The following is a 23242-nucleotide window of genomic DNA, read 5'->3' on the forward strand; positions in this document are numbered from 1 at the left end:
TGGGAAGATTAAAAACAAGGAGAAACAGGATACAAATCAAAAGTAAAACTCAAATAACCAAACAACAGAGACAAGCCCTGATCGTCCATAGGAGCTTTGAATATAAATGTACTTGACAATGTGGTTAAAAAAACATCCAACAATATAAAGGCCTACAAGAAATCACTCCAAGGATATGGATAGACCAAAGATAAAAGAATTAAAGGTGTAAAACTAGGGGTGTTTTTTGTTGTTATTGTTTGTTTGTTTTTTAAAGAAAAGATGATGTCCCTATTATATAGGGTAGAATACAAAACAATGAAAATTACCATATTCAAAGTTAAGGGGAATTACATAATAATAAAAGAATCAAGGTACAAGGAGAATTGTCAATCTAACTGTATATGCGGCCAAACAATAAAGCTTCAAATTACATGAGAAAAAGACAGATAGACTATAGATCATGAGAAGAGAAGAGGGAACAATTTTGGGAGAAGGAAGGGACTAATAACAAGAAGCGAGTGTGGGAAACAGGGGAGAGCATCAGGGGTGAAAATAAAAGCAAATTATAATGATATATATTTATATGTATATAGATGTTATAGTGATGCACATTTCTTTGTGTGGTAGTTAAAAAGTTAATAAAAACCAACTACAAAGGGCACTAGAATTTTCTCAAAAAGAAAAACTAATAAAGCTAAAGAGAGAAAATAAGACAAATTCAAAGTCATTTGGTTGAGAACTTCAAAAGCTATTCTTCACAACTGAAGGAAGTACTAGACTAGAATATGGCAAAATTCTAAAATCTGAAAATACAATAACAGAACCTAACAGACATACATAAAACATTATATACAAGAAAACAGCCGGGCAGTGGTGGCACACGCCTTTAATCCCAGCACTAGGGAGGCAGAGCCAGGCGGATCTCTGTGAGTTCGAGGCCAGCCTGGGCTACCAAGTGAGTTCCAGGAGAGGCGCAAAGCTACACAGAGAAACCCTGTCTCGAAAAACCAAAAAAAAAAAAAAAAAAAACCAAAAAAAAAAAAAACAAAAAAACCCCCACAGATATTTAGGTTTCCATGGAACATTCTGGAAAATGAACCATTTCCTTCCATACAAGAAAAAAAACTGAACAAATAGAAAATAGTTGAAATCATATGGAGTACGTTCACTGACTACAACTAATTCCAAAAGAAAAGACAGAAATCTCGGAACACTTGGAAAGTAAACAACATGCTCCTGAATAATCCACAGCTCAAAATGAAATCAGGGCATAATGAAAGATGTGGGCTGCCGGAAAAGCCATGCACTAAAGGCTGGCATAAGAAGAAAATGCCTCGAATCAATAGTCTAAGATCATCCGTTAAGAAACTAGCAAAAGAAAATGAACCCGATATCATCAGGAGAAAAGAAACAACAGTGGATAACAATGAGCCTGAAAGCAGGGAAGTTTTACAGAATCATCAATGAAACAAAAGCTGGTTCTTTAGAGAAATATCAATAACATTCATCCGAGAAAGACACAGGCCACCGACATCAGAAATCAAACAAGAATATCTCTCCAATATAAAAAGGACAAATAAGGGAAGGCCACAAACAACTTTAGGCTCATGAATCTGACAACTCAGAAAACAAATGGACCTGTTCCTTTAAAACCACACACTGCTGAAGCTCATTAAAGCTGAACTACACAGTCTGACTGGTTCTGGATCCATTAAATAAGTTTATTTTTAATTTAACAGATTCCCCAAGAGATTTATCTGGCCGCAGAAGTTTTCATTAAAAAATAGTTAATGAATCTGTACCAACTCTATAATTTCTTTCGTTGTAAAGCTGATAATAATTCTTTAAATATTATTCTGATATCAAAACTTAAAAGCAAAAACAAAATCTGCATGCAAACATACAAAACATATATAAAAATACAAACATATATAAAATATGTATCATTATATCGCAGCTAACCAGGATAAACAGGCAGTGGATGACGATAAGGACACAGCAGGGCAGCTGCACACATGAAATGACAGCAGCTGTGACAGCATGCACAAGACCTGTGCAAGCCCACGCCAGTCCAAACCCCAACAGTCTAGCTGCTAGGGGAGGGACAGTAAGTTTCCTTCAAGATGGCAGCTGGAGAGGAAGCCCACACATCCTATAATCTATGGTCAGGAAAAATCAGACTCGATGGGTGTACAAACAGAGAGTAGAACACAAAGTGCATAGGGGTGGGTCTGGGAGGAGCAGGAGGAGAGGATGAATATGATCCAAACACACTGTGTTAAGTTCTCAAAGAACTAAGAAAAAAAGTAAAGAGGTGCAACATCATTAGGCATTAAAATTCATGCCACAATAAGATCACTTCACATCTTTAAGAAGGGTAGTAAAAACGTGTCACATTGCCACAACCGAGCAAGTAAATAGGGACAGTTTGGGTAACTCATACACTACTGGTAGGTACAAAGAATGGCATAGCCACTCTGGGAAAGTATTCGGCACATAAAAATAATAAATATACAAATGTCACACTGACAAGCACCTACATGCCTGGACATTTACCCCAGATACATAAGACTTAGGTTCACAAAAAACATATGTACACAAATGTTCATACCAATAGCCCCAAACCTACAAACAACCTAGATGCTTATCAGTACTTCAAAGCTTAAACAAACTACTTTATACCAAATAGAATGGAATACTACTCAGAAATTAAGAGAGAGAGAGAGAGAGAGAGAGAGAGAGAGAGAGAGAGAGAGAGAGAGAGAGAGATATCAAGCTATTGGGTGGAACGTAAGGAATTATGCTGAATGAAAACAGAAGGCCAATTCTTAGAGAACACATATGCCATGGCTCCATCTGTATAGCATTCTTAAAATATTCTGAATATGGTAATGAAGAACAGATTAATTACTGTCCAGAGTTAAGGAAAGAAGGAATCCTTGTGGTGACAGAGCTATTTTATATGTTTTTTATTTATTTATTTTTTTACTATTTACTTTTTTATGTGTGTATATCTGTGTGTGAGTGCCTGTACATGTGTGCAGGTACCCATGGAGACCAGAAGAGGGTGCTGGAGGCCCTGGAGCTGGAGTTCTAGGCAATTCTGAGCTGAGCTCCAAACTCTAGTCCTGTGGAATAGCAGTGCTCTTAGCCACTGAGCCTTCTCTCCAGCTTCCTATTCTGTTTCTGCATCAGTGTCAATATTCTAGCTTAGTTCTAAACTATAGTAATGCAAGATTCTGTCATTGTAGGAATGGTACAAAAGACACACAGGATATTTCATGTAATATGCAAGATTATATAAGTTCTAGAGTTCGCTAGAATTTTTATCATGGCACACACATTACAATGTGTGTGACCATTAAAGAACTACCTAGTCTCTATGTGTTCCAGCCTTCTATAAAACAGGACCCCAAATAGAGTCTATCTCATGGGATGATTGTGAGTATTAAATGGTATGATGTTCTTAAAGAATTGTCTTGCTAAATATGCACAATTGCACAATAAATTATAGATATTAGTAGTACTAGTAATGACTGTATAACAGTATTGCAGAAGCCTGCTGACTGTTCAATTTCCTGAGCTACATTAAAAAAAAAATCTTTCCCTGTCCCCTCAACTGATTTATAAAATACAAGTCTAAAGCTACCCATGTAATTATGCCTATAACGTGATAAAACAAAACACAAAATTTCAAATAAACAAGCTTACTTTACAGTCATGGTAGATGGTAGAGAAGCCACATTGATTAAGCCAGTGTCATTAGCCCAAGCTGATGGTGGCTTGAAGTACAGGTTGAAACCACTTGTAATTGTAGTAGTGGTATTGGTGGTAACCGTGGTAGTGGTAGTTGTCGAGGTTGTGGCTAGAAAATAAAACGGATAGTGTTGGTATGAATTTACAGTGTTAGCAAGAAATGAAAAACTTGTGTCAGTTAAGCCTCAGTCATTCAAGTTTTTTTTAAATATGGGAACTCATTTGTTAACAAGAATTTGAAATCAAAGCCATAGATTTGAACCCAACATTGTGGAATATGAAGTGATATACTGCACACCAGGCATCTAAATTAACCTTTATGCTGAAAATTAAAACTCCTGGAGAGATTCGTTAAAATATAAAACATAACTTAACCAGCTCTATAACCATTAAGGGAATTTAATCCATTCTCAAAACTCTTCCCATAAATATTAAAAACTCCAGACCCAGATGGCCTCACTGGTAAGTTCTATTTAACTTTCAAAGAAAAAAAACCCACAATTCTTCAATATACATAAAATATCTGTACATATTTTATATAAAACATAACTGTATTTGAGAAACTAATTCTTACAAATGAAATTGCTAAATCATAGGGCTAAATCATTGGACTAAATCAAGGGTATTTTGAAATCTTAGTATACCTTGTGAAAGTTACCTACCAAAGTGATTTTGAAAAAATAAAAAACAAAAACAAAAAACTATGTTCTTGTCTATAAGGAAAAGTGTCTATTTCTCTACATCTTAGCTAACACTAGGCATGCATCTTTCAAACTTTTCCTTACATCCCACACCTCTTTTATACCTTTTTGTTGTATCCCTTCTAGAATAGATCTCACAGCTTAAGTCATATGTTTCCTATGTTTGTTGATGACTTCTACACATAATTTTCATACCTTTAATAGCACTATTGATCCTTACTCTATACCAAGCATATAAAGAACAATGGAAGAGAAAATTATGGCTGTTGGGGATTGGGAATATATTACTTTCTTCTTTTTGGTTCTCCATAGTTTCAGACGTTCTTGGCAATTAAATGAGTCTTGTGTAACAAGAAATTTGTAATAAAAATATTACTTGTACACAATGGTTTATGTTAGCCTAGCCTTCCCAATTAGCAATATGTTCAGGTTAATGGCTGTACTATATAACCACAGAATTCATGATGCCTGCTAAGTGCACTGACTAGTCTAGGGAGCCTGGCCTGCTCCATTCACGCTAAAGGAATAGGCTCAGACACCCATGCTTTATTCCAGGTAACTCTGCCTGTTCATCCTGGTTCACAGCAACAAGTGTGGAAAGTATAGGAAGGTCCCCCATATGCCACTAGCTTATGAGGAGGGGCAACACAAAAAAAGCTCTAGCTAGTTAGGATAGATCAGAATCTCATTCTCAAAAACTGAGTGACATGGAAGAATCAAACTGTATGTAGAAATACAGAAATACATGCAGAAATATGGAACCAGATGAAACATACAAAGAAATTGGGAAATAACTCAAAAATGTAGAAGAATCAGACTAAGCAGAGGGAGTTGAGAAGACTGACAAAGAACTTAAGTAGAATAAAGGCGTCATGAACAAGTCAAAATCAGGAACAAGACAAAATACAAAGTCAGAAAAAGAGAGGAAGAAACCAGAGAGAAATTTTAAAAGAAAAAAAATCTAGATAAAGGGATAATAACTAAATGACATGCATGTAATACTTGTGAGGCTGCCACACGAACAGTTTCTTGAGTTCTACTTTTCCTGAGGTAACAGTGGCATGAAAAGTCTGCAGGAGATTTTTCTAAAATTCCACGTCCCTTTTGGCATAAGGAGCCTATGGTAATACTACATTCTTTGTGCTAGCTTGTGTGGGAGTGAAATGAGCAGCACCCAGGAAGACTATGCTCAATCACGCAGTATTTGGGGTTAGTATCCATAAGAGCACTGGGGAGCTTGCAGGTTGGATCCCAGTTGGTGTTCTGTATAGCTAGATAGCATTACTTTCTTCACTTGAGATTAAAAACTTCATCCAAAAGGAGATCGTTTCCCTAGGAATAATGGCAATTGATCATATTATCAAAAGGCCTACTTTGTTAATTCATTTTTACACTAGTGACTATACATTCAAGAAAAAAATTAAAATGAATCTTTGGAAAGAGTCTACCTTATCCAGAGGAGATCTTCTAATAAAGTAACTTGAATTTCTGAACTGGACAGATACACAGACATATAGCTAAGAGGGATGATAAACTCCAGGACTGGGAATGCAACAGTGTGCTGGTCAATTTTTGTCAACTTGAAACAAACCAGAAGAGGGAACCTCAACTGAGGAACTATGTCTATCAGAGTAGCCTGCAGGTGTATGTTTGTTGGAGCACTTTCATTATTAGTAACTGATGAAGGAGAGCCTAGCCCACTGTGGGAAGTGTCATTCCTGGGCAGGTGGACCTGGATTGTATAATAACATAGCTGCACAGGAGCCTGAGCGCAATCAAGCAAGAAGCATTCCTCCATGTTTCTGCTTCAGTTCCTGCTTCCAGGCTCCTTTCTTGAGTGCCTACAAACAAATTCTTTCTTTCCCCAAGTTGCTTTTGGTCAATGTTTTATCACAGCAATATATAAAGCAAAATCAAACAGATAATATGGTCCCATTCTTACAAAAAGCAGATAATTTAATATATGTTTTATATGTGTGGGATTAAGTTTGAAAGGGTAAACAAAATTGTGTATATATGCTGTGGATATCGCTATATGTAAATAAACTCTGATTGGCCAATAGCCAGACAGGAAGTATAGGCGGGACTAACAGAGAAGAGAATTGAGGGAACAGGAAGGGAAGAGAGAGACTGCCTGGAGCCGCCGCCAGGACAAGGAAGATGTAAGGTACCAGTAAGCCATGAGCCATGTGGCAAAGTAAAGATTAATAGAAATGGGCTAAATATAAGAGTAAGAGCTAGACAATGACAGGCCTGAGCTAATGGCCAAGCAGTTTAAATAATGTAAGAGTCTATATGTTTATTTTATAAGTGGGCTCTGGGACTGGCGGGACTTGGTGGCGGGAGCTGGAGAGAAATTCTCCAGCTACAAATGGCGCCCAACGTGGGGCAAGAGTTTCCACCTAAAAACTTAGAAAAAAGATTCTAAAACAGAGCTAAAAACAGCTTCCTAATTGTCTCTCTCAAATGAGCGGCAGCTGCCGGTTTGAGCTACTGGCGGGTTCCTAGCGTGCACTCTCGACCTGCAGTATGGTGGGAATGAGGCCTCTGCAAGTAGCACATTAAGCTGTGTGGTGGATTTAGCCTTTGCTAGTACAAAACAAAAAAAGAGGTTTCTGGGCTACACGCTACTTTGGTAAAAGTGTAGACCCACTATTTCTGAGAGTTACGGCTCCCAGAGCTGGCAGAAAGCGGACCACCGCCATGTTGGGCAGCTGAAGTGGGCGGAGCCAGCAGCCACTGCGCCATTTCAGGCTTAGAAGGCTACAGTTAAAAGGAATAGGCTCAAGCTAATATAAAAAAAAAATAAGCCACGTAAAGATGGCTACCACACAGAAAATCTGGATTATGTACTCTTTGATATTCATAACTGCAGAAAAACATTTGATTGTAAAAGCTGTTGAGTTATGCCAAAATGTATATTTTAAAGGTACCTTGACTTCAAAATTTGGATATAAGGATATGTTGCTTTGAAAAAGAGTCTCTGCTTTTGTTTCCACAGAAAGCCAGAGACTATGGATTTGTTCCAGATTAAGATACATCAGGTTTGACCAGCCAAGACCCCCTAAAAGGTCTCCAGTGACACCATGGCCCAGATGATTCAACATCCAGAATGGTTTCAAGGCAACTGGCTCAGACGATACAGCCTCATGGACTACTCCATGATCCTAAAATTTTCTTTGTGTCCCCATAAGATACAGCGCCCCCCTCCAGCAGAAAGTAGTAAGAGAAGCTACGCCCAAATTCCCAAATATACCAAGCTGGCTTTAGAGATGGAATTGGCTCACTCCCCCTCTAAACCCAGACATATTGCTCAAAAAAAAAAATGGTTAAGAGATTCTTGTGTCCCAAATCAAAAGAGCCCTCTGGTGTGGGACAGAGAAAAACCAATATTTTTATTTAAAGCAGGTTGATTATAAATACAATCTCTTTCTAAAAAAAAAAGGGGGATAGTTTAGACATGATAGGATGAAAGGGTAGATTAATGAACCTACTTTTAAAGAGTAACAACTTGTTTAAAATGTTTTACATTGCTATAGATTTTAGTTTATTGATACAAATTTAAACTTAATTTTGTTATACTGTATATATATTTCTATTCTTGTTTGAGGTATTATGTTTATGTAACTCATTTAAAATTGTAATGGATAATTAAAAAATAGATTAATAGTTAGTCATCTATGATAATATTTGTAGCCATGTTAGTTAAGTCTTCTAGGTATACATAGATATATTTCAGATAGATAGGTAGTCTTCAAACACTTCAAAGACCTACAGAATATGACATTTAAAATGTTTTAAAAATTTAGACTTTTTGGACAGTGAGACATGTCTGCTCCTGACAACACCGATTTACTTCAGAGAGGAGAATGGGCATCAAAGACACTCCATATGGAGTTTATTTTCACCTTGACAAAAATAGCCATTTGGGCAAGAAACTGTTCTTGCCTGGACTGCTTGATCAACTGGACATGCAGGACCCATAAAAAGGTGACCACTGAACTTTGCTTGACAAAATGGTCCTTCAGGTTCCTACTTTACAGAGAAAACTGCCAGACATTCTACAAGACACAGAAAAAAGTGAATAAGAGACTCTAGGCCTGTGGGCTGAAGACAGATGCCCCAACTTTACAAAACAACTTTGGATGACTGTCCAGGCTCAGCTGTCTCTGTCTACCCTGCAAGACTCCCAAAAGTTGCTTACATCCTTCTCCCATTTCTCAGGCAGTATTATATCCTTCTGAGGTCTTTGATGTGGTTAAAGACTAGATACTTACAATTTTCCTTAGTTATAATAAAAGATAAGTTAGATATAAAACCTTAAACTCACAAGTATAAGATAGATAGGATCTCTTCTTTAATATTGTAACTGTAATTCTTGCTTGATAATTGTTTTGTTATATGTAATTTTACTATGTTAAAGTTAAAACCTTCCTTTTAAAAAAAAAGAAGAAAAGGGGAAGTGCTGTGGATATCGCTATATGTAAATAAACTCTGATTGGCCAATAGCCAGACAGGAAGTATAGGCGGGACTAACAGAGAAGAGAATTGAGGGAACAGGAAGGGAAGAGAGAGACTGCCTGGAGCCGCCGCCAGGACAAGGAAGATGTAAGGTACCAGTAAGCCATGAGCCATGTGGCAAAGTAAAGATTAATAGAAATGGGCTAAATATAAGAGTAAGAGCTAGACAATGACAGGCCTGAGCTAATGGCCAAGCAGTTTAAATAATGTAAGAGTCTATATGTTTATTTTATAAGTGGGCTCTGGGACTGGCGGGACTTGGTGGCGGGAGCTGGAGAGAAATTCTCCAGCTACATATATACATGCATGCATATGTATATATATATATATATATATATATATATGTGTGTGTGTGTGTGTGTGTGTGTGTGTGTGTGTGTGTGTATGATTTTTATAGAAAAAAAGCAACTCAAAATATCAGCATTCTCAAAAACATGACTAACTAGAAAAAGCAAAATATCATTCCAAAAGATGCTGAATGATATCTTACAGAAATAATACCTGTCAGCCTAAATGTAAAGGAATCTTGAGTCTTATTAAAATACTACGATTACTTTTTGTACAGTTTATTTATTTTCCATGCCGTTTTAAAAGCATGTCTTAGTTAGGGTTTCTATTGCTGTGAAGAGACACCAAGATCACGGCAACTCTTATAAAGGAAAAAATGTTTAATTAAGGTGGCTTACATTTTCAGAGGTTCGGTCCATTATCATCATGGTGGGACACAGCGGCATGCAGGCAGACATGGTGCTAGAGAAAAAGCTGAGAGTCCTACATCTTGACCGGCAGACAACAGGAAGTGATCTGTCTCACTGGTTGTTGCTTGAGCATACATGAGGCCTCAAAGCCCGCCTCTATAGTGACACACTTCCTCCAACAAGACACATCTACTTCAACAAGACCACACCTCCTAATAGTGTCACTCCCTTTGGGGGCCGTTTTCTTTCAAGCCACCACAAGGCATAAACTATATCTGGCATTAGTAGATAAAATATAAAGAGCATAAACTGGGCATGTACATAAGAATATACTTAGTATCCTTTTTGTATTTCTTCCATTCAGGTGTACTTGGCAAACTTCCTTTCCTATTAGTAATAGTTATCTCAAAACACTATAGTGATAATGAAGTAGATGCTAAAATGTATCACTTTAAGCCATATTTAGCATGGTGGTTTGAATGAGATTAGCCTCCATAGGCTCCTATGATTGAATAGTTGGCCTCCAGTTGGTAGACTAGTTTGAGAAGAATTAGGAGATGTGGCCTAGGAGGAGGTGTGTCACTGGGGGAGGGCTTTGAGGTTTCAAAAGCCCATACCATTCTCAGTTAGCTTTTTCTCTGCCTTTGGCTGTGGATCAGATGTATGCTCACAGCTACTGCTCCAGTGCTATGCCTGCCTGCTGCCATGTTTCCTGCTACAATGGTCACAGACTCTAACCTGAAACTCTAAGCAAACCCCAATAGATTCTTTTCTCTATAAGCTGCCTTGGGCATATTGTGTTACCACAGCAATAGAAAGGTAACTAAGACATTAACCATGATAATTAAAAAAATAATAATAAACTTTATTAAAGCAAAGCTACTACTGATGTCAACAGTCATAGATGGATTCAAACACAGTGATTATTTATAAGATACAGGAAATCCATAGTTTCTATTGACACACTGAGTTAAGTAGGCTCATGAAAATAACAATAATTTCTTTAAAATGAGTAAAACTTACAAGAGAGTTCCTGGGAAGCCAGGCTTACAGGAACAGTTGGCATTACAGGAAACATGATGCTTGAATTGTCAGTGGTGGCCACAGTAGTAGATGCTGGAGCCAACCTAAAAATCAGAGTAACAAGCAAAATATAGTGACTAAAAATAACTCTCCAAAAGTACAAAATTCATTTACATTGGGGAAATAAGAGCAAAGAATGGAAAAGCAAGCAACTACAAATAACATCTCTTCGGTAAAAAAACAAAACAAAAAAACCCAGAAGCTGTACTTTAAAAATGATCACCAGTCCTGCCTGCTAACAGCCTTCTAGCGACCTCACCGAAACAGTAAACAGATGAGAAGCATCCTCTCCCTGGAAGTGCAGCATAAGAACTCCTATGTGACTATTCAAAACTGGTGAAAGTGGTTTTGAAAAAATTGTAAGCTGCTGGAAATTACCCTAAGGATATACAGTGAATGAAAAAAACATTTCTTCAAGAACATCTGTTAAAAGTCAGCGATCTAACAGTGATGGTCTACATCTGGCATACGAGCTATAACTCACTGCCTTCCTCCCATCCTCTCGCCCACCTCTGTACAAGTAACACTCCAGATAAGAGCAGCTTAGAAGACTGGGTGCCCTCTGGCTCCGGCTGTCAATCAAGGGAGACAGGTCTTCCATGAGAAAGCAATCAACCAGTATTCTCATCACCTCCAACACAGAGGAGAAGGGCAAAATTCCTTCTGGGACTTGTTTCTTTTAGCCAGTTCCCATTCATAGGATAGAAACTCCACGACAGAGGGCAGAGAATAGTAGGGATCCAAATACCCCACTCTGATTCCATTGCTTGAGCTCATTCGCAGCTCTGAGTTCCCTATGTGAAGAGGCAATCAAGATCAGTGGCTCTTCCCACTGCCCAGCACCCAAAGTCCTGAATCAAAGAACGACTTTTCCCTAGAGCTAACAGCTGGTCCTAAGAACAGAGAGCTCCCAAACTCTCCCACAAAGAAATGACTTTATGTAAAACATAACATGAAGTAGTTCCAGTTGAAGGACTCTCTCTTAGAAGATGAAGCTTTGGTGGTAAGCAATTAAAAGGTGACAGCTTTATGCTAACAAGAAGTCAGGCTCTCAGTCCTCTAGTCTCCCAGAGTTAACAAGGAAGAATTAAGCACTGATCTATGCTATAGCATGAACAAATCTTGGAACTAGTAAGCTAAATGAAAGAAACAGGCACAAAGGCAATGTATTGCATGATTTCAATTATATGAAATGTCCAGAATAGGCCAAGCCAAAGACAGAAAGTGTATTAGTGGTTGCCAAGGGCTGCAGGGGTTGTGAGGGGAGTGGGTTAATGAAGGGTGACTGCTAACTGGGTACAAGGTTTCTTTTAGGGGTAATGAAAATGTTCTCAAGTTACATTCTGGTGGTGGTTGTATACTCTGTGGCTATATTAAAAACCACTGAATTGTACAATTTCAAAGAGTGAATTGCAAGATGTGAATTATATGTCAATTATACTGTTATTAAAAAACACATTATCATCTCAAGAGAAGAAAAAAACTACATTTGACAAAAATGCAATGCCCTTTCATGATAAAAACACTCAACCAACTAGAAAGAGAAGGGAACATCCTCAGCTAGTGACTTTTAATAACATGAAATAGCAAGGCTATTTATTCTGCCGTATATTGTAAATACTCTCCTACCCCAGTTTGTCAGTGGCTTTTAATTTGTTACTGTTCTATAAGTGGCCAAATCTTTGCATAATTTTTCCCTTTATGGAATAGTATAGATCTCAATATAATATTTTAAAAGACTTTCCCTCTTAAACATGAGAAAAAGTGTACAACCTAATTTTAAGAGAAAACTGCAAATTGTAACTACATTGAAAGCAATTTCACAAAGCAGATGACAAGAACTCAAAAACTACTAACACACTTTAATAAGGACAAGAAGAAAACAATCAGGCAGCCTCATGAATTCCTATGAGAGTGTAAACTGGCATGGCTCCTGTGGAAAACGGGTGATCAATGTTTTAAATACTACAAATGCATCTATCATTTGAGATAGAAATGTTCTTCTGGAAATGTACCCATTAGGAATACACTTTATGTCACAGAACTATATACCTAGAAGTGACTAACTGTATACTCAAAGTGGTAAAGTTTTTAATGTATATTTTACCATGGTAAATATGTAAGATGTTCTTGTGTACTTGTGAAATGCCATATACAATGATATCCAGGGCTAGAGAGATGTTTAGGCAGACAAAGATGCTTGCCCAAGCCTAAAGGCTTCAGTTTCATGCCCAGGATCCACATGGCGGGGTGGGTGCTTTGTAAAAGTACTAAATGAACTACCGTTATCTCATCTCTTCAGACATGTTCCATGGCACACAAATACATAAATACAATAAAAACATTCACATCAGCAAAAAGAGGAAACTAATGCAACAAGGGAGTGAATATACACATCATAGTCCATCCAAAACATGAAATACTACGATGATATTAAAAAGAAAATAAAGAATCTCTCCATGATGTGAAATGAACTAAAGTTTAAAAGGTTTTAAATCAGTATAGTATAAAATTTACAAGTTGAAAAAGCAGGGTACACACTAGTATATAGAATATATTATCTACATCTAAAAAGGATGGAAGGTTGGAGCCTCTGGGATGGCTCAGTGCCATGAGATGACGCAAGGCTGACAGTCTGAGTTCTGTCCCTGGAACCTACATAAAGGCAGAAGGAGAGAACTGACTCAAGAAAAGTTGTCCTCTGAGTTCTCTGTGCAAGTCATGACATGTGTGCCACCCACTCACACACACACACACACATATGTGCGTGCACCACACACACACACACACACACACACACACACACACACACACACACACGGTAACTATAATAATCATAGTTTTTGAAGGTGGAAGCTAAGACCACAATGAGAGTGGTTAACTCTGGGTATGGAAAATGGAGAAGGGTGCAGTTCACAGGGGTGTAGTGTATCTATTTGTAGTATTTATAGTTTTATTTTGAAACCATTTACCTATATTATTTAAGAATTAGACATAAGTATATGTTCTTGTAGCCAGTGTGGGAAACACTACTTACATAGTTTCATATTCACCTACGCTTTTAAAATATTTATGCACTCTATTTTCTACCTTTAATTCATGCAATATTTCTTATGATTAATATTTTAAGCAAACAACAGTTAGCCAGCTATTACAATTCATTTATTCATTATTTTACCCTCTCCCCCTGCGGATTCGAAATGCCACCGTCATACACACGGGTTTGTTTCTGGGCCTTAAAATATTACACTGATTTTTTTCTTCCTGTGCCTGTTACATAATAGAATTTCAATTATTATAGCCTTAGAATTATTTATTTCTACATTACACAACATTTTAAACTTACAGGAAGAGCATCAACTTATGCATTTTGATATATTTTCCCGAAACCACTCCATAATTACTTGCCTAACACAACATCAGGGATGGCAGGTCTCATGCATTTATTCCTCCATTTGAATTGCCAAATCTTTTCAAGTCCTTTGCTCCTTTCCTGATTCCCAAAGAACAACTATGGCTTCACCAGAATTGCATTAGATGGACAGATTAATTTGAAGGTGAATATCATTTTGACATTACTGAGTCTGCTCATTCAGTGGTCCTGTTCATTATTCAGTGTATCTTCTGTATGTCTCAGTACAACTTTGTGGTTTTTTCCATCGAAGTCATGCATATTTTCAAAAGTTTACTCCTGGGTATTTCATAATTTTGGCTGAAATTGTTAACGGGTCTTTTCTTGATGTATTTCCCAACAACTATTGCCTAAACATAGCAAAGCTATTGATTTTTATATTATTTATTTTGTAAATGGCTGTATTACTGAAACTTCTTCACTAGCTCTAATTAAATTTCTACTTGATTTATGTCCATATTTTAAAAATCCTGATTGTTTATCTCAGATACTGGCATAATTTCAGAGCCTGTCCTTAAATCACATATCCAAAGATAACTAAGGAAGCAAATATCATTTAATATGACTTACTTGTAAGTTAAATGAATGTTACTCTAAAATAGAAAAGGGTTTAAGACACAAAAACTTCTTTTCCTCATTACAACTAGAGCAGGACTTAACCTGGCACTATTGACAATTTGGATCTGATTATATTTTGTTAGGGAAGACTGTCCTGTACAACACAGGACATTTATTGAGCTCTATTCGATATATGCCACTCCCGGGTATACACTCAAAGGACTTTATAGCCTACCGCAGAGTTATCTACACACCCATGTTCACTGCTGCTCTATTCACAAGCTAGGAAATGGAATTAATTTGGATATCCATCAACTGACTGGATAAGGAAAATGCCATATACACAATGGGGATATGACTTAGATATAAAAAGTGAAAGTATGAAATTTGCAGAGAAATGGATAGCACTGGAAAAATTATACTGAGTGAGGCCACCCAGGTCCAGAAGGACAAGTGCTGTATGTTCTCTCTCATATGGATCAGAGCTCTGGATTTTTTGTTTGTTTGTTTTTCGAGACAGGGTTTCTCTGTGTAGTTTTGGTGCCTGTCCTGGAACTCACTCTGTAGCCCAGGCTGGCCTGGAACTCACAGAGATCCGCCTGGCTCTGCCTCCCGAGTGCTGGGATTAAAGGCGTGCACCACCACCACCTGGCTTGTTTTGTGTTTTATACTGGAAATACAAGATGAACTCAGGAAATTAGAAAGTGGCCAATAGGAAGGGATACATTAATGGAGTGAGGAAAGTAAAATCCAGGGAAAATCCAAGTAGAGGGAGGAATGCTGAGAAGGGAAAGTTTCAAGCAGAGAAGGTGGAGGGAACATGAGGTTAAACAGGGGGCAGTAGGAGGGTTAACCAAAATGAAGGGTGTATGGAAAAGCCATATGGAAACCTATTACCATGCATCCCAATTAAAAAATGTCATAGGAACAGTAGAATTCAAATGATATGTAAGAAGATGCAGGGATACAAAAGACTAAAGGTTTAAGAATTAATGGGACTTAGGGATGGGGGAGAAGAGGGGACAAGGAGTTAGTTGATAAAACTAAGAAGTCTTATGGAAATCCACCACCATTGGTTAGCTAATTATAAAATAGATTTTTTTCTGTAAAAGGAGTTTGAAGAGTTGGTTCCACCATGTAAGGGTTAGTACTCTGGATTTAGAAGAAACAAGAGTTTGAACAGCGGTATCCTACATGGGTGGATAATGCTACTCCCAGAAGACACAGTTTACTAAACAAAAATTTCAGTGCTGGGCATGGGATACTCCCCTTAGAGTTATTGTTCAGAAAAACACCAGTGGCACTCAGAACAACACAGCTATTGCTATTGTTCTTGGCTACCCAACATAACGACTGCTGAAGACACCACTCACTTTGGTTGAAGGATATAAAGAAATCTATCTCAAAATGACCAGGAAACTTCTTCCCTGCTGGCTAGCTTTCACAGTACCAGAATGTGCTGCACAAGCCACTAGGAAAGAAAAATCTATCAGCGGTTTCACCTAGCACTGGACCCTGAATGCTGGCTGCAATGCCAACCTCCCAAGCAAGATGCATTTATTATGCAATAGTGGCATGACATACGGGACATAGCTAATCACTTTCTGATTGGACTTGAGGTCTGCCCCACAGAGGGAATTCATGCATGGTACTGTATATCTGGTCAAAAGCCCATGGCTTAGGGAGGTCAAGAGGGGCCACTTACTATTAGTTATTTTATTAACTGTTCATATTGTCAAACTGCCTTCTAAATATTTATGTTTGTACCCAAAGACCTGGGCTTCTCTTAACCTTGATCAGAGAAGCTTCCTTTTATAGCGAGCAGCAATTAATAGAAAGTCATAACTGGTCAAAGTACTGAACAAAAAAAGTAACCATGAGTATTTAGCTCTAGATGGAACATCTATACAAACCTCCAAATTCTTAATGCTCAGTGAACATCACTGGAGAGGGGAAAGACAGAATGTAACATCTGGAGGATGGGGAGGAACGCTGTGAAATGCTGTCTTCAGGATATGTCATGTTTATTGCATTTATAAATTCATGGTATCTGTGGCTATCTGCATAAGACCCACACAAGATGAAGCTAGTCATCGGTCCAGTGTGAATGGGGTGGTGACACATGAGGCTGTGCCCCTAGCTCATGTGCTATTGGTAGCTTACGGCTGCTGGCAGACAAAGAATCATTTCCCTTGGGGGTGCTGCTGCAACTTATAGGTTGCCTATTTGCCATATGTATATGGGCAACACTAAGTGGACTTAGTGGGACATTAAAGAAAGAGAGGCTCCTGTTGGGGGGGTCTTGGAGAGGTGGAGGGGAGAAATGGTGAGTGGTATGATCAAATACATTGTATACGTGTACAAAATTCTTAAAAACATAAAAAATATTATTTTAAAATCCTTTGCATAAAAAACCTGGTCAACCCTCACAGCCTAGGAGTTAACAAGCCCTGGGGGAGGGGGATACCATTTTTTTAAGCTAAATTGACATAGCATCACATTGCCTTGTAAATATTTGCTTCTACCCATAGATAAATGCTACTCTCAGCCTTAGTCACCAAAGACTCTCTTTCTAGTGAACATCAGTAAACAGAGTCTCAGGACTGCACAAGGTACTTAAACTAAATCACACATGAGTGTTCAGGCAAAAACAAGACATTTATACCATCCCTAGTGAGGCTCAGAGAACACTGCAGAAGTGGAAAAAAATGTAAGAGCCAGAAAACAGAGAAAAAATGGCTGCCAAACGATATCTTCTGTGCAAGACACAGGCATTGCAATCATGAACCCCCAGCAGCTGTCGATGCCTACACTGGGTCTGCACAACAACTGGTCCATGGAGAAGGCGCTTAAAAGACCCTAACCTTCACTGCACAGCGATTTGCTCCTGGTAGATCTAGGCAGAGCAGTACCCACTGGTGATCCCATCAGGTTCCAGTGACTAGGTCCAATCCAATGGTCACCCAGATAGCCCTATTAAACTAAATGGATCACAAAACAGAAGCAAAAGTCTGGAAGAGGGATTGGTAGAGAGGAGGAAGGGTTGATCATATTAGGAAGGAGATAAGAAAGGGTGGGGAGAGAGTAATCAGAATGAATTACATACATGTATGAAACTGTCAAAGAACAAGCTAAATGAACTTTAAACATTTTAGAGTAATACAGGAAAGTAAAAATGAGCTTTTAAATCATCCAAATCACAACGAAAAAAGTGGGGGATGATTAATAAAACAGAAAGGGAAAGCAGAGCAAATGAAAAAAGTATGAAGGCACACATTTGTGATCCCAGTAAGTGGGAGATGGAGGCAGGAGGATCAAGAGTTCAAGGCTAGTCTCAGCTACATAGAGCTTTGGATACTGTCTAAAAAAGAAAAAAATAACTAGACCAAAACCACAGCTAATGAAATAAAAAAGAAACTACAAGCCAGGTATGGTGGTACACATCTTTCATCCTACCACTGAAGTAGGAGAATTACGAACTCCATTGCAGCCTAGCTTATAAACCAAGATCCTATTTTAAAAAGCAAATAATAATAAAAATGGAAACGTCAGATTTAAGCCCTAATATAACAATACTTACAGAATATGCTAAATGACCTATGTATACCAATTAAAGGAGAGCATGACAGAGGAAAACCATGAATGACCAACTATGTGTTGTCTATAAGAAATTCATTTCAAAAACAGTTACATAGGCAGGCTAGGAATAAAAGAATGAAAAGATATGTTCCATGCAACATCAATTAAAATACAGTAAGATTCAGTATATTATCATATAAGTAGACTTCAGAGTAAAGAAAGTTACTATAGATAGAAGGGAAGGTTATATAATAATTAAGAGCCAATCCTCTAAGACATCTTAGCAATCCTGTCAATGCATCAAATAACAGAGCTTCATAACACACAGAACAGAAACTGATAATACGGCAGGAGAAAATTCCCTACGTGGACACTTCAGCATCTCTCTTACCAGCTCCTAGAACTAGTCAGAATATTAGCAAAGATACAAAAAAACTAAAACAAACAAAACCCATCACTAACCATCAATATCTAATTGATGTTTGTAAAACACTTGGCCCCAAAGTGGAATACATTATTTTCAACAAATTTTGAAGAATTAAACGCACGCACGCACGCACGCACGCACGCACACAGAGTGTGCTCTACAATTGCAATCAAATCAAACTAGGCATATAGGTCATGAAACTAGAAAGGAGACCACAAAAAGGGAAAAGGGATTTTATTGGGGAGGAAGAGGTTAGAGGAATACATGTAACAGGAAAGTAGAAAGGGAGCCTGTGGGAGGAAGAAGTGGCCCAGCAGGAGGAGGAAGGGAGGCAGGAGAGACTAGTGGAAGAGGGAGTTAATAAGAACAAAGTACGTGTGGAAAATGCTCTAATGAAACTCAGTACTTTGCATGCTAATTTTAAAAACTAATAAAATTTAAAACTAAAAGAAATCAATAACAAAAAGATAACGAAATTTTCCAAACATTTGGAAACCAAACACACTTTAAAAAATTGGTGGTTCCAAGAGGAAGAAATTAAAAATGTGCTGAATTGGATGGAAATTAAAATACACCCTATGAAAATTTAGGGGAAACAAAGCAGCCAGACAGACACATCGGTGGTGTAAAATGTGGCCATTAGAAGACAGGAAAAGCATCATCAAGAGTATAAGCTCCCAACTCAGGAAATACCAAAACGAGCCCAAGGCAAGGTGAAAAAAAAAACATAGTGCAGAAATCAATGAAATTAAACACAAAGGTGACAGAAAATCAGTGATATAAACTTCTAGTTCTTTAAAAAGTCAATATATTTTTTTTAAAAAAAAGGGCTGGAGATCGCTTGCCTCTGTGGGTACAAGGGCTCATCACACAGGCCTAATGACCTGAGTGTGGATCTCTAGAACAGAACATGTGTATAAGCCATATGTGTGGTGTCTGTAATTCTCATCTAAGGTGAGATGAGATGGGGAGAAATGACCAGAAGCATGCAGGCCACCTAGAACAGCATATGCAGCACTGTAGTAAATTAGACAGACCCTGCCTCAAAGAGGGTGAAAGAGAGGACATTTGAAGTTGTCCTGTAACTTCTACATGACACTGGAGCACACATGGACCATTACACACAAATACGTACACACACATCATACACTGACACACACACACATACCCCCCCCCAAAAAAAAAAAACATGTACACACAAAAGAAAGGAAGGAAGGAAAATTGAAAGAAAAAATCCAATTGAACAGTACTTCTGTCTTTTGTAAAACCACATTGCCCACTAACATCCAAATTCCTATACAAAAGGATCCATATAACAATGCATTGCTGTTGGGATTTTTTTAGATGAAGGAAGACATCCACAGACAAGATATATAGATGAGACATTAGCACTGGAAAAGATATTCAACATCATTAGCCAATGGGAAATTGAAAATTAAAGGCACAATATGGTATCATTATCTACAGGGGAATAAAATTTAAAAAGAAAGATAACACTAAATGATAGTGACAATGCAGAGAAACTGGATCACATGCATATTGTTGGTGAGTATGCAAAATGGCACAGCCAACCTGGAAGCAGTTTGGCAGTTTCTTATAAAACTGAATATGCAACTACCATATGACCCAGCAATTACATTCCTGGGCATTTATCCCAGAGAAATGAAGGCTTATGTTTGAAAAACGTACAAAAATATTCATAGAAGCTTTATTTGTAATAGCAAAGGGACATTATCATTTGAAATGTATCCCCCAAAATTTATGTATTAGAAAATTAATACTTAACGCAAGCCAAGAGGTGGCCCCTTAAATATGTCATTAGATCTGTCCTTATGAGTAGCTTAATGTCACTTTTTTCTAATAAAGGATTCAATAAGACAAGATGAGTTTGACCCCTTCACTCTTTCTCATGTCCAATATTGTACCTTTTGCCCTGGAATAACACAACATAAAAGCCTTTGCCAGATACAAGGTCCTAGATTTCTCAGTCTTCATAACTGAAGGAAAAGCATTCCTTATAAATTATCCAGTCTCAGATACTCTGAAACAACGAGCAAATACATAAACTGTAATGCATCTCCATGATGGAATAGTATACAGCAATAAAAAGAAACAAAGAATTGATGTACATAACAATCAGGAAACCTCTATTCAATTACTATAGTCAGTAAAAAAGTCATTCCCTGAAGATTATATATTATATATATATAGTTTAATGTATATAATTTTGCATATTTCTGAAGATTAAAATTTATAACCAGTTTGAAATGACAATCATTATTATAGAACAGATTGATGATTACTAGGCTGAGTGAATGGGGACAGGAAAAAAGTGGATGTATCTATAAAAAGGCAAACTGAGGAAGATATCCTTGTAGTGACAGAGATATTCACTATCTTGCCTGAACCAACATTAGCACCTTGGTGATGATATTTTACTGCAGTTTTTTTGCAAGATGCTCTAGTGGCAGAACCTGGGTAAAAAGCAAGGGGAACCTTTTTGCATTACTCTTCCAAGCTGCAAGAAAAAGTATGATTATGCCAAAAGAAAACAAAGCAACAGATTTTGAATAAAAATGCTTGTTAATGCCGAGCAGTGGCGGCGCACGCCTTTAATCCCAGCACTCGGGAGGCAGAGGCAGGTGGATCTCTTTGAGTTTGAGGCCAGCCTGGTCTACAGAGCGAGATCCAGGAAAGGCGCAAAGCTACACAGAGAAACCCTGTCTCGAAAAACCAAAAAAACCAAAAAAAAAAAAAAAATGCTTGTTAAAATCAAGCATGAAACGTTAAGACAAATCCTTCAGTGTGACTAGATGCTTCTGGTTCATAGAAGGCATAACTTTTCTCAAAATATTGCTCAGTTTTAGACTTACACCTATAAGCCAGAAGGGGTAGTTTCTCTTTCATTTCTACCACATTCATCAGTTACACGAATTGCCAGTGACATAAAGAACCACATTCAAATTTCAGTCAATCAAATCAGAATCTTACGTTGAATACTGGACTTTTCCATCAGAGAGTGAAATCCAAACCTTGTACATGGAATAGCTGCCAAGGCAGCCCTGTAGCAATTGTTCACTGTTGCTCTGAATAGAAGGAATGGGGTGGGGGTGGGGGCGGGGGTTGCAAATGCTATGGATTGAACTGCAATCCCTATGCAGACAACATTGAAACCAATGTTCCCAGTCTGAGGCATGTTCCCACAGATAAAGAAATGAGAAGCCAAATGGACCAGAGGTGTTAGCTGAGCTCAAAGCAAAAGAAGTGGATGCTGTCACCTAATGTGATAAAGTGCCACTTACAACATTAGTAAAGGTGCTAGTACCCAATCCAAAAGCCCTTGAAAACTCTGTAGGTTGTGTAGAAATAGTATTGCCTAAGTTTAATTTGTTGCATTTATTTTACATTTTTTTTGAGACAGGGTCTTACTATATAACTCTGGCTGTCTTGGAACTCACCATGTAGACCAGGCTGGCCTTGAACTCACAGAGATCTGCCTTCTGTGCTGAGACTAAAGTCATGTGTCACCATGCTCAGCCTTGGTGCATTTATTTTAAGTAAAAAAGGCAGAAATAATCAACCCAACAGTTCCCTGAGATATTAAGTGGCAGCTGAATAACATAGCTCTTCTCATACTGTTTGAAAATATGTATAGCTTATATGATTGTGTTTTATAGGTTATTTCATCTCAATACAGAAGATAATAAAATATTAACATAGCAATATATGTAGTGAGGTCCTCTATTTGCTCAGCCATAAATAAAAGTTACATAATTTTAATCACTTTAAAAAGAAAAATGTTTTCATGGGGGAAAGAGTAATTTAGAAGCAGGATGTATTGACATACACCTGTAATTCCAGCACTCAGGAGGCAGAGGCAGGAGGATTGTTGAAATTTCAATGCCAACCTAGTTTACATAGTGATTCGGCATAGCCTAGCAAGGGTTGCATAGCAAGACTTGATCTGAAAAAAAAAAGTAGTTCATAAAATTTTAATTTGGGCAGGTAATAGGTCTTACACTTTAACTTTCTGCCAATCTTCTGAAGTTGATTAAACAAGACAAGTTTTAGTTTTAGAAACAAAACTACAGATCACAAGAAGCATCCCCTCAATATAATTTCTAGAAACTTGATATGTGTAATTTCATACCTATGACAAAGTGTTACCCCTAAGAAAAGATGACCTACTATAATGGGATCAAGGAGAATTGCAGGGAGAATACCCCAGCTTTCACCAGGCCATCAGGCACTACTGAATGCTACAAATCCAACTGCCATTTACCTAGAAGATACTGGATGAGTATTTCCCTAAAATTCATTTAGGCATAGAGGCTCGTGCCTTCACAAGGCTGAAGAGAAGAATTAACCATGAGTCCGAGGCCAGCCGGGGCTACAACATGAGATGCTGCCTCATAAAAATGAATCATTAATTAATTCTGAAATGCAAGAGGGAAAATCTGCACAATCAAGGTCGTTATAATGATGATAAGGCTTTCTCTTTAGAGAGGTACTTAACAAGTAGCTT

At 37.8% G+C, this 23242-nt stretch overlaps 1 protein-coding gene across 3 annotated transcripts in view; it reads right to left on the bottom strand.

Annotated features, from left to right (window-relative positions):
* Nucleotides 1-23242, bottom strand: part of Nup62cl (nucleoporin 62 C-terminal like) — a 70790-nt gene that overhangs the window by 32823 nt on the left and 14725 nt on the right. For all 3 annotated transcript variants that reach the window (XM_059251088.1, XM_059251087.1, XM_059251086.1), the window contains exons 2-3: nt 10682-10785; nt 3694-3847 (exon numbers count right to left, since the gene is read on the bottom strand). In XM_059251088.1, coding sequence (XP_059107071.1) covers nt 3694-3847; nt 10682-10736 — 209 coding nt within the window. In that variant the 5' untranslated portion in view covers nt 10737-10785. The remainder of the gene's footprint in view (nt 1-3693; nt 3848-10681; nt 10786-23242) is intronic.

The sequence above is a fragment of the Peromyscus eremicus genome, chromosome X (genome assembly GCF_949786415.1).
Source record: "Peromyscus eremicus chromosome X, PerEre_H2_v1, whole genome shotgun sequence".
NCBI classification, from domain to species: Eukaryota; Metazoa; Chordata; class Mammalia; order Rodentia; family Cricetidae; genus Peromyscus; species Peromyscus eremicus.